At 43.0% G+C, this 12,068-nt stretch overlaps 1 protein-coding gene across 12 annotated transcripts in view; it reads right to left on the bottom strand.

Moving 5' to 3' along the window:
• The window catches only part of syne1b (spectrin repeat containing, nuclear envelope 1b), a 543,459-nt gene that overhangs the window by 227,224 nt on the left and 304,167 nt on the right, over positions 1-12,068 (bottom strand). For all 12 annotated transcript variants that reach the window (XM_059986320.1, XM_059986330.1, XM_059986328.1 and 9 more), the window contains 3 exons: positions 10,979-11,161; positions 7,780-7,917; positions 5,827-6,012 (listed from right to left, as the gene is read on the bottom strand). In XM_059986320.1, coding sequence (XP_059842303.1) covers positions 5,827-6,012; positions 7,780-7,917; positions 10,979-11,161 — 507 coding nt within the window. The remainder of the gene's footprint in view (positions 1-5,826; positions 6,013-7,779; positions 7,918-10,978; positions 11,162-12,068) is intronic.

Raw genomic sequence — 12,068 nt, 5'->3', positions numbered from 1 at the left:
ACCCCTTACCACAGGATGTACTCTCTACACCTTAAAGACAAGCAGGGGACAATAGAAGACCATAGGCCAATGAAAAATAGACTGAACTGAGTCTATCAACTGCTTAGCAATAGGACAAGGTGCCGACACAAAAGATCCTGATTAAGCTTCCCCTTCCCAACACATTTGTTCAATCAGTAAGTCTAGATGATAGAATGACCTAATTCTTAGTTTTGCCTGTATTCCCACCATATTCTCTCCACCCCCAACACCATCATAGCTCCACAGTCTATCTCACTTTTGCTACAAGCCATTACACTTTATCACCAGTTACTCAGCTTCAATCCTCCTCCTCAGGAAATTAATACAGTGCTTTTCCTGTCCTTTGTCTGATTAGTACAATAAACATTGGAACTTCCTCCCTCAGCAGTCACCTCCTTACAGATATCTCAATATCTTACAATATGGATCAATGTTAATTAGATATAGCTCCTGTGAAAAATGTCAGTAAGTTTTATCGTATTAAAGTTGCTATAAGAATAATTAAAGTGACAAAGGATTGGTTGAGTAAGAATATAGGATCAGATATTTACAAGTATCATTATCAGCCAAATGCAATTCTACCTCCTCCAAAAAACAATAAAAGATCATCAACTCTGGATATCGGTGATATGATTAAGATGGTTCTCAGCATTTAACTTTCTCACATCATGGCATCAATCCAGATTGTGAGTGCTGTATTTGTGCTGTGTTTTTTTAAAAAAAAATTGTTTGGTATTATTCTGGAACACATCCCATAGCTGGACAATGAACATGGTAATGTTATACCTTACAATGTTGATGACTTTACAGAAGTTTATCCAATTCACTAAGGAGTTTATTGTTCTGTGATTGGATTCAGGTCAAGTCGGGGTTAGAGGGGGTTGCTGGGTGATGCAGCTCCAAGGGCCGGAAGGGGCTATTCCACGTTGTAACTGGAAATAACTAAATGAATCTCAGCACTGAAAGAAACGTAATGATGATTATTGAGAAAGCAGCTCCATTTCTATCTTTAATATCTCTGTTTTTCCATTTCTGGGTTCTCTTGAAGACCCTGACCTGGAGTTACACACTGACTTCGGTTCTTCGCGGGAATGGGACCCGCTCTCAGGGTTTCACGGCTGGCCGTTATCCAACATGCCAAGGATGCACCCTAAGACCACAGCTCACCTTCGGATTTCCGGGATCTCGTGGCTCAGGAGACAGGTAGATCAAAAGTCGGTGTGTCACGGGAGTCGGAAGATCTCTGTTGTGTGCCCAAAGACATGAGATCTTTGGGCACAGTGCTCGGAAAAGGTGATGCAACGGACTTTTAACATCGAAACCAGCGAGCCGTTTGTTATGTCTCCCCTCTCACTATGAAACGGAGACACCTCTTTCTCCCTCATTAGGGAGAGAGAGGGCCTGTGGAATGTCGAAAACTGAGTGAACGAGTAGTCCTAGGGGTACTACAAATCTATGTCTTTGCTGTTGCTTTGTTGCAGGCCTGAGTGGTCGGTGGAGGGTGTCAATGCTTTTTTTGCTGGTGGAGGGAGGGAGGGATTGATGCTTTGCTGCTGCTTACGCAAGGGAGGGAGGGGAGCTGGGGGGGGGGATTTTGGGGTTCTAATATTTAACTGTCATTCATTCTTTGGGGGCACTCCTCTGGTTTTGTGGATGGTTGTGAAGAAAAAGCATTTCAGGATGTACATTGTAAACACTTCTCTGACTTTGAAACATGAACCAGCCAATGGATTTCTCAAGCTGTTGCACATTGCCAGTCTATGCTCCATACATGGATTGTGGTCAGAAAACTACACACTTCAATCTTAAAATGCAATTACAGCTTAAACTTTAGGGACTAAAATCCTCTATAGTTCCCATTGAGGTATAATGTTCCTGCATTGGGAAATAAAATTTGTTGTATAACACTGAATACATTCAAGTACAAAACAATTAACTCCCATTCAAAATCTTTGTAAACCAAGAGTCATTGTTAAAGCTGCTGAATTTAAGTATTTAAGGGTAAAGGAAGACAGGCTTTACATATTCCAATCCTTTCTCTGTGTTCAGTAGGCGGCTTTATATCATGCAAAGGTGATTTATTTTTCAATTAACAGATTGTCAAAACATTAAATATCTTAAATTATAATATTGCTTATATAAAAATTACAAATGAAACCCTAGGTTCTCCTGAGTTTCTTACTAGATTAGTGACTAAAATAATAATGGGCTCGTGTTTTGGATTCCACATAAGTGGAAGGACTCTCTCTGCACTGATCCTAGTGAAAACTTAGATAATTTTAATAATTTATATTAAGCCACATCTTACCCTCTTTTCTTAGTAATCCGTACAAAAGCAGTAACCACCCTGTTCTCGGTTCCTTACACAAAGCCACATCAAATTCTTCTGGTTTTGAGCAGCTGTGTGAAGAGGAAAGTCCTGCCAGGTGGCAGTGTGTAATGTGGCTTTGGAGAAAGTACAGACCAGGAGCTGTCCATAATGCTCCCTAAACACATCTACAGTACAGTCTGAGGCACATATATGTACTTTGGGTGCCCAAGACTTTTGCACAGTACTGTAATGATTTTATGTATGCATTATACTGCTGCCATAAAAAAAAATAGACCTTAAGACTATAAGATACAGCTACAGAATTAGGCCATTTGGCCCATCAAGTCTGCTCCGCCATTTCATTATGGCTGATCCAATTTTCCTCTCAGCCCCAGTTTCCTGCCTTCTCTCTGTCTATGTCTTCACGCCCTGGCCAGTCAAGAACCTATCAACCTCTGCCTTCAATATACATAAGGGCTTGGCCTCCACAGCTGGCTGTGGCAATGAATTCCGCAGATTCACCACTCTCTGGCTAAAGAAATTCCATTCTTAAAGAACGCCTGTCTATTCTGAGGCCAAGTCCTCTGGTCTTACCATAGGAACACTCTTTCACCATAGGAAACATCCTCTCCACATCCACTCTATCAAGTAGGTATCAATGGGGTCACCCCTTATTCTGAATTCTGGAGAATACAGGCCCAGAGACATCAAATGTTCTTCATATGACAAGCCATTCAAACCTGGAATCATTTTTATGAACCTCCTTTGAACTGTTTCCAGTTTTGGTGCACCCTTTTTTAAGATAAGGGGCCCAAAACTGCTCACGATACTGCAAGTGGGGCCTCACCAGCACTTGAAAAGACTCAACATTATATCCTTGCTTTTATACTCTAGTCCCCTTGAAATGAATGCTAACATTGCTTTTGCCCTCCTCACTGCAGGCTCGACCTGCAAATTAACCATTATGGAATCCTGCACAAGGACTCCCAAGTCCCTTTGCCCCTCAGTTTTTGTATCTCTCTCCATACGTTTCCCGACACTGTATTCTGTCTGCAACTTCTTAATCTGTCTAAGTCCTTCTGTGGCTTCTCAACTTCCTCAAAACTACTTGACACCCCCCCCCCCCATCTTCAAATCATCTGTAAACTTTGCAACAAAGGTATTAATTCCATCATCTAAATCATTAAATACAATATAAAAAGAAACAGTCCTAACACAAACCCCTCTGGAACATCACTAGTCACTGGCAGCCAACCATTTATTCCCACTCTTTGCCTCCTGCCAATCAGCCATTGCTCTATCCATGCTGGAATCTTTCCTGTAATACCATGGGCTCGTAGCTTGTTAAGCAGCCTCATGTACAGCACCTTGTCAAAGGCCTTCTCAAAATCCAAATGCACAATTTCAGCTGATTCTCCTTTGTCTATCTTTGTGAGTGATAATAAACCCGATTCTGATATGGGTGTCTATTGTGTACTGCAAGTGGGAAGGGTTCAAGGAGAGGGAAATCACGGGAAGGAAGTGGAAGCACCAGAAAGACATCTGTAATGGTCAATAAACCAATTGTTTGGAATCAGATTACCTTGCTTGGTTTCTCAGGACGGGGTATGTCTGCACCCATGCCACCAACCTCAATCGCCCTCCCCACCAGCAGTCCTTCTCTGCCACCTGTCCCACACCCCTCACCATTTCCAACATCCTGTGCTCCTGCCAGATTTACAAGCTCACTCTCCACTCCACGTTGACAAATACTGTACTGTGCAAAGGTCTTTGGCACCCTAGCTATATATATGTGCCTCAGACTTTTGACCCATACTGTATATTCTATAAAGGATGTTGACTAGAATCTAAGAAGGCTCCTTGATGAAGAGAGACATGTTGCACCTCAAGTTCATCTGTTCCAAATAGCTCTCTTTGATGTGCCAGGTTTAATCTAATGAGAGCTGGACCTGGAAATGGCTCAGGGAGAAAGGAAGACGCACAGAGTGTTACCTGTCTCACTTGTGGCAACACAGTTCCCTTCTTTGGCAACACGATATTCTTTCTGCAGGTATCACAGCCTCAAAAGGTACAACAATGGGACAATCTCCCTCTCTACACCCTGGCTAGGAACACCTCAAACTCCAACTATACATTTACCAATGATGCAACTGTTTGTGGCAGAATCTCAGATGGGGATGAGGTGGTGTACAGGTGTGAGACAGACCAGCTGGTTGAGTGGTGTCGCAACAACATCCTCGCACTCTTCGTCAATAAGACCAAGGAATTGATTGTGGACATCAAGAAGGGAAGTTGGGCGAACACTCACCAGTCTTCACTGAGGGATCGGCAGCCCATTGAGTGAGCAGTTTCAAGTTCCTGGGTGTCAACATCTCTGAGGACCTACCCTGAGCCCAGCGTATTGACGCAATTGCAAAGGAGGCGGCTATATTTCATTAGGATTTCGAGGAGATTTGGTATGCCACCAAAGATTTGCAAATTTCTACAGATGTACAGTGGGGAGCATTCTAGCTGGTTGCATCACCATCTGGTACGGAGGGGTCACTGCACGGGACTGAAACAGCAGCAAGTGCTTGCACACTCAGCCAGCTCCATCATGGCAACCATCCCGGCATCAAGGACGTCTTCAAAAGGAGATGCCTCAAAAGGCAGCATCCATCATCAAGGACCCCCATCACTCAGGGTATGTCCTCTTCTCAATGTTACCATCAAAGAGCAGGTCCAGGAGCCCGAGGACACACATTCAACATTTTAGTAACGGGCTCATCCCTCCACCATCAGATCTCTGAAAGGATAATGAACCAACCATTGAACGTTACATCATTGTGTTTACTCTCTTGTTGGATTACTTATTTAAATTCATTTTTATATATCTATTTCTTATTTTAATTTACAGTTTTTTTATGTATTGCATCAAACTGCTGCTGCAAAACACCAGATTTCATGACATATGTCAGTGATATGAAACCTGATTCTGCCACATCAGTACAGGATCTCAATCAATGAAAGATGAGCATAAATCATATGAATATCTTCTGAAAAAGAATAAATGTAGTTCAGAGGAAACTCCTTTATCCAGAAGGTGAGGTAAACAGTACAGCTGTATATAGGAAGGAAAACATAAATACTTGAGCCAGTAATAATTGAATGATTCATTGATAAGGTGAGATTAAATATAATGGGTAAAGACTTATGTGGCATATAAACAGTATTTGACCAAAACAGTGGTGCCTTTGTATTAGACATTCTATGGAGCCCTTTACATGATTTTACCTCAAGTCTTAAATTCAGTCTCAAGAATTAGTGTAGAGTTTTTTTTCCTGGTGGAAACATAATTTAATATCTTTTTATGAATTTGTAAATTTCACCCTTGCCTTAGTGTTTACTTAGCACACCACTGGGCTAAGCAGCCTTGTTGAAGCCACAACTGGTCCTGCTCACATACGTTCTCATTTCACAAAGGGGCTGTTAAAAAAAACAGGCGGCTGGCTTACCTTGGCGGCATCTTGCAGGCTTTGCAGCCGAGTTCGCAGAAGTTGCTGGAGCTCCTCGGTCTGTTGGCGGAGGTCGCTCACTTGCTGAGACAGGACTGCCGTCTGATACACGTCACTGACACTGTCCAACTTCTCACCCATGGCCTGCAGGTCACTCTGGATTTCCTCCGACTCGCGCAGCGTCGCCTAGAGTGAGAACAAATGGCATTGACTGTCGTGCCATCAGGTCATTTTGGAACCAACTTGTTACATCTTTCAATCAATCAGCCTTGTCCTGCAGAGAACAGCAAGCTTAATGAAGATATCCTGACCTCTGAATATCCAAAGTTCCTTAAAGTTAATAAATTATTGCTTGAAATTACGTGAATGCAGCCACTCTTGCTGCAGAGGAAATGTGACCTAACACAGCATTGAGCAGTAAATGGCCAGATCATACCAACCACGTTAACAGCATTAACATCCTAAAAGTGCATGAAGCAGAGACGAGCCAAATCATCCATTAGAAACCATGACCGTGTGGACCTCCTCCCACCAGGGAGGTGGCACCCGCAGTGGTCAGCTGTGCCCTGAAGCCTGAGGTTGCTTGACAACGTTGTGTCAAGGGGGTAATGCCATGGAAGATGTAGGAATAGTAGCTCGTTTCCCATCACAGGGGTCTCGTGCATCAGCAACTCTGTCTGAGGAAATAAATGCTGAGCGACCTCCCCCAGCTTTCTCCCGGCTAATGTGGCACTTCTACTTCTTTTTTCCTTTCATGTTTACCTCTTAAGTCCCGTCCCCCCCCGCCTCAGCCAGGGGCCACATCTATTCAGCCTCCTAAAAGAGTTTCCACTTTGCTCCCCATTGCAAGAAATTGCCTTTAAGTGTCCCCAGTCTCCTTGTTGCTAATGGCTATTTGTGCTTCGGGTTAGAGTTGCATGTCCGGGTCTCAGGTTCACTCAGTGGTCCCAGTGGGGCCCCGTGGACAGACGCTATTGCCACCCAAGGACTATAGGATGGCAAAACAATGTCACCAACCAGGACTTGATTGATGAAATGCATTTGCAACTGGACTTAAATATTTGATTCAGGTAAGGACACCCAGCAATTATTAGCTGCGATCTGTATAATAGGTCACCTGTTTTGGTGGAGATTTGCTGAAGTGTGCCATTCAAACTTCTTTTCATGCTCGTTGCAGATGAGGAAACCACAGTATACAAGATATACGGTACACATTTTTGAGATTAACAAATTTCCCCTGTATGATTCCTAAATTAACCATAGGGTAGATTACGATATTTGTATGAAATGGTATGCGGTGCAATTTTGTGATCAATGGCATCCCAGAGAAGGATAACAAAAGCAGTTCATGGGAGGTTTACCAGATCCTTCCTGGATTGTGCAGGTTGTCTCACATGGAACAATGCTACAGGCTTGGCTTGTATCCGCTGGAGTTTTCAACAGTCAGAGGAGAATCATCTCGTACACGGAGGAGTCCTGACAGGATGGATGTAGACGGGATATTTCTCCTCTGAGAAGCACTTAGAACAGGGATTACTGTCCGAATCGTTATTTAAGGCAGACAAAGTATTTTTTTCTTCTAAGGTTTGGAATCTTTGGAAATCTCTTCTTCATAAGGTCTGGGAAGCAAGCTCTCAGGGTATTTTTAGACTAGAGGTCAACAGATTTTTCAAAAGCAAAAGAACGAAAAGTTGCCGTGGGTGGACTGGAACGCAGAGTTGAGGACTTGGGCAGAACAGCCACAACATGCGAGGTAGCTGCCAGCTTAGTAACAGCTCGCAGCTGTCGTAATAAAAACCAGGAGACACAAGAGACTGCAGACACTGGAATCGGCAGCAACTAACGATCTACTGGAGGAACTCAGCTGGTGAGGGGGGGAGGAATTTATCAACGTCTCGGGTTGAAACCCTGCATCAGGATTAAACAAAACACGTAGAGGAGCAGGAGTCTCACCTGGTGGGACATCAGCTGGTCGTTGAGCTGGGCTGCGGATTCCCAGATGATGTCACCGTGGCTCAGGTTCTTTGCTTTCTCCACCCACTTCAGTACGAAGTCCAGCATCTCATGGAATTCCTCCAGCTGGGAAGCAGCCTGAGGGGATCAACAGGACAGAGAGAATTTCAGAACAATATTCAGGAAAGCCCAACACAATACTCACGACATGATGATGAGCTGGATTCTGTAAACTGTGTGACAAAGCAGGCAGAGCTTTAAGTGAGTATTTGGAAGATAGATGCCAATAATGAAAAGCCGGAGGGAGGAAGGAAGCTGACCCTGACCGGAAGCAGCAATCTGTCAAATGCCAACACAAGGGAAAATATCGGGCAATTTTCTCCAGCCTCCACTTTCTTTCTACCTGTCCTCTCTCCTCTGCGAAGGTACTAACTCTTTATCGTAGTCTGGTTTCAATACGATGTCACCTCCAAGAGCCAGGCAATGAATGCTGGCATTGCATCTGTTAACAGGAGTTGTCACTACCATCTAAACAAAATTACCAGCCTCTGTCCATACCTCCACCAGAGTATAAGACACCAAAGCAATTACTCTGTTTCTGGTGACTCTGGATTGCTGTCAGCATAGCATTGCTTCCTTTAAAACTTCTCTCTGATACCAAAGTACTCACTTCATTCTCTAGAGTTATCCCGTCTATTTTTAACCTCACCAGGAAAAGCCACGTAATTTGAACATAATTTAGCATGTTATAAATTATATCAACTTAGGTCACCACTCTCAACCATCCCACTACAAGTCAGAATCTACTCCCCATTTTCCCCTCAATGGGACGTTTAAAGGTGACTAATAATTAAAATTTGGTAAGAGCCTCTTTCAAATGGCCCATGGGATCTTTCACATTCATTCAAGAAGGCAGAGGGGTCTCAGTTTAGAGCACCATCCAAAGACTCAAATGTTCCTGAATACCGTGCCTTATTACTCTATTATATACGGTAGGGTCAAATATTTATGTGGGCTTGAGTGTGCAACTTCCAGGTGTTACACAGGAAAACTGGACCAGGAGGAGGTCTACCATTCAATACATCATGGCTATCTGCTCTGGCCTCAATTCTTCTTCTGTCTTATATCCCTCAATTCCTCATTCTTTCCAATATTTATCCATCTCCACCTTAATGATCTGGTCCCTACTGGGGGGGGGGGGGGGGGAGTGCAGGAAATTCTGGAGATTTACTGCCCTGTGAGTGAAGAAATCTCCATGTACCTCAGATTAAAATAATTGGTCCCTTAACCTTGTGACTCTCCCACTAATGAAAACATCTCATCCTCAACCCTTGTTTGAATAAAGTTACCATTTAATCTCTACACTCCAAAAAATACAGACCCTAACTACCTACCCTTTCAATAGGACAACCCTCCACCCCAGGAATTAGCATGGTGAATCCCCTTTGGCCTGCCTTGCATGATACAATATCCTCCTTTAGGTAAGGGTCCAGAACTGTCCTTCACCAACAACCTGTAGAAATGTAACAAAACCACCCTATTCTCAAACAGCAAACGTTTCCTAATTAAGGCCAACTGCCTTCTTATCTACAGAACTCGTTGGACCTGCCCGATAACTATTTGTGATTCATGCACAAGGCCACTGGATTCCTCTGAAGTTCAGTCATTTGCTCTCTCTTTTCTCTCTCTCTCTCTCTCCACTTAGATCACTTTCCATTTGACCTCACATTTCTCCGGGTTAAACTCCATTTGCAATATTTATGTCCAATCACTCAATCTGTCTGTAATCCAATTCAGCATCATAACTCTACAGTTTTAAAATGTGGTTTGAACTGTCGTTACAATGACGTATCATAACATAGCTTTTCATTTTACTGTTAACTAATCTTAGCTCTTCCGTAAACCTTCATCTAACTTTATTATACTTTCTACTAGCTTTGTGTTTCAGTGTTTTCATGCCTTATCTTTAGAACGCACCTTTAGTTGATGACTATGACATCTGTTTAGCTGAATTTTGCAACATAGATTTAACAGGCCTTTCATGTCTTGACTTTCACTGATACTTAGGGCGTACCTTTAATCAAACTTTACCCTTTAACCAGTTCTTGTATATGATGAGAATCTACCACCAGAAAGGTCTCCCACACTGAAAGCATTGGTCATAAAGCTGATTCCCTTCATCGTTTTTTGACCTTCAGGAATACTACATTGACTGGATTACTCATAGACCTACAACCTGAAATATACTTCAATGGATGCGAGGTTCCATGAACATCACTGGACACTCAGAAAATCAGTCAGGTCAGTATATAAAATAAAGTGCTGGAGGAACTCAACTGATCAGGCAGCATTTATGGAGAGGAATAATCAGTCAATGTTTCAGCTGGAGGCCCTTCATCTGGATGGAGATGAGTAAGCAGTCAATGTTTTGGGTCAAGGTCCTTCATCAGAACTCCCATCTTGGTTCAGATCCCGATGAAGGGTCTTGGCCCGATAACATCGACTGGTTATTGCCCTCTGTAGGTGCTGCTTGTCCTGCTGAGTTCCTCCAGCATTTTGTCTGCATTGCTATGGATTTCCAGCATCTGCAGAATCTCTCGTGTTTGTTAGTACACATAGTGACGGTTTCTAGGATTGTAACCCTGAGAGATTGGGTCTTTCAAGCTGAGTGTGAAGGGGTGGGCTGAGCTAGGATGGTAGTAAACAGGTGTCAGATCATGCCGAATTGGGATCAAAGAGTCATAGGGACAGGGGTGGTCCCTATCGCTAGTCAGAACTATTCCACCATTCAATGAAGACAAATCACTCTCTATCTAATTACTTGCCCTGCTTCCATAGCCTTTGATATACTTACCATATCAAACGCTATTTTGAAACTTTGATTTGACCCTTAGGAGGATAGAGCTCCAGATTTTTGTGAAGAGTTGCTTTGCGACATTACCCAAATAACCCATTTTCATAACTTGAAGGTTATGCCCCATAGTTTTCAATTTCCTCAATGGAACAAATAGTTTTCACTACCCAATAGGTTCTTTTAATCTCATTAAACAACTGAATAAAGTTACCTGTTAATATTCTGTTCTCTTGAGAATACAAGGCTATTCAATTTCAGCTCATAAATCCATCTTTACAGTCACTTTGCAGATACATGACAATAGACGGAGACCGCACTGCGAATGCTGATTCGTGTTCTGCTTACCTTGTTCAGCTTGGAGGCTCTGTAATCAGTCTCTCGAAAGACCTGCTGATACAGGCTGGACAGTTTTGTCATATCATCTGTCAGTCGCTTGCTCTGCTGAGGGTTCTGCTCAATGAAATCCTGGACAGTGGCGTCCAGTTCCACCAGCTTCACATTGCAGCTGTCGAGCTTGTCACAAAGTTTCTGCAGAAAAGGTAACAAACCCTAGGTAAATTGTGTCCTGTCCCACAGTAGGTTCACGTTTTGCAAATCTGCTGAAGTCTGAATTGTGTGCCTCAAATCTGCTGTGTTTGCCAGTTTCCTGGTTTAGTGGGAGAAGTCTTACAATACTGGACCAGAGAAAAGATTGTGGGTCTAACCTGAACACAAACGCTCTGCCACGTAATCTAGAGTGATACACACAAAACTCTCAGAGTCAAGATAAAGGGCCATAGCTGAAATACCACCTGTTCACTGCCCTTCATAGGTACTGCTGGACCTGCGTTTTGTGAATATTGCTCCAGGTTCTCAGGATTTGCAGTCTCTCTTGTGTCTCCTAATCTAGAGTGATATTTTAGTGCAGTTCTATATTGTTTGTAGTATTCCGTTTTGGATGGGGCATTAAACCCTCCATTAGGTGGAGGGTTATATGGGGGGGCAGGGTTTAAGGGTCGGCACAACATGTGGGCCGAAAGGCCTGTACTGTGTTGTATTGTTCTGTTCTTTGTTCTAAACAATGCCATATCACCTCCCTCTGGGGATCCTAGGGTAAACATCATGAAATAATAGGGAAGATGCCATTCTTTATCACTTAAATAAAGTTATTTGCAATAATTTATTCAGTCAATAGCACATTGTATAGAGATTCCTCATCTTGCCACAGTTCTTAAGTTTAATGTTTTTTATGCAATGACACTTTTACATTCCACAAGTAGATCATAAAATGTCCTTAAGTCTAGGCGGGAGTTGTGTAAAGTTCTTTTCCTCAGTAAGCCAAGAGGGGTAGGTTTTCAGATAGTTACAGCTTCAATAATCAGGCATAAACAAGATGCGGGAGGATTATGCGGGAGGATTATGCGGCAAAGGTCACTGATTAGTCAACAGCAGGCTC

Source organism: Hypanus sabinus, chromosome 12 (assembly GCF_030144855.1).
Source record: "Hypanus sabinus isolate sHypSab1 chromosome 12, sHypSab1.hap1, whole genome shotgun sequence".
Classification (NCBI taxonomy): domain Eukaryota; kingdom Metazoa; phylum Chordata; class Chondrichthyes; order Myliobatiformes; family Dasyatidae; genus Hypanus; species Hypanus sabinus.
The sequence above is the reverse complement of the archived record's forward strand: the minus strand, read 5'-3'. Positions and strand labels throughout refer to the sequence as shown.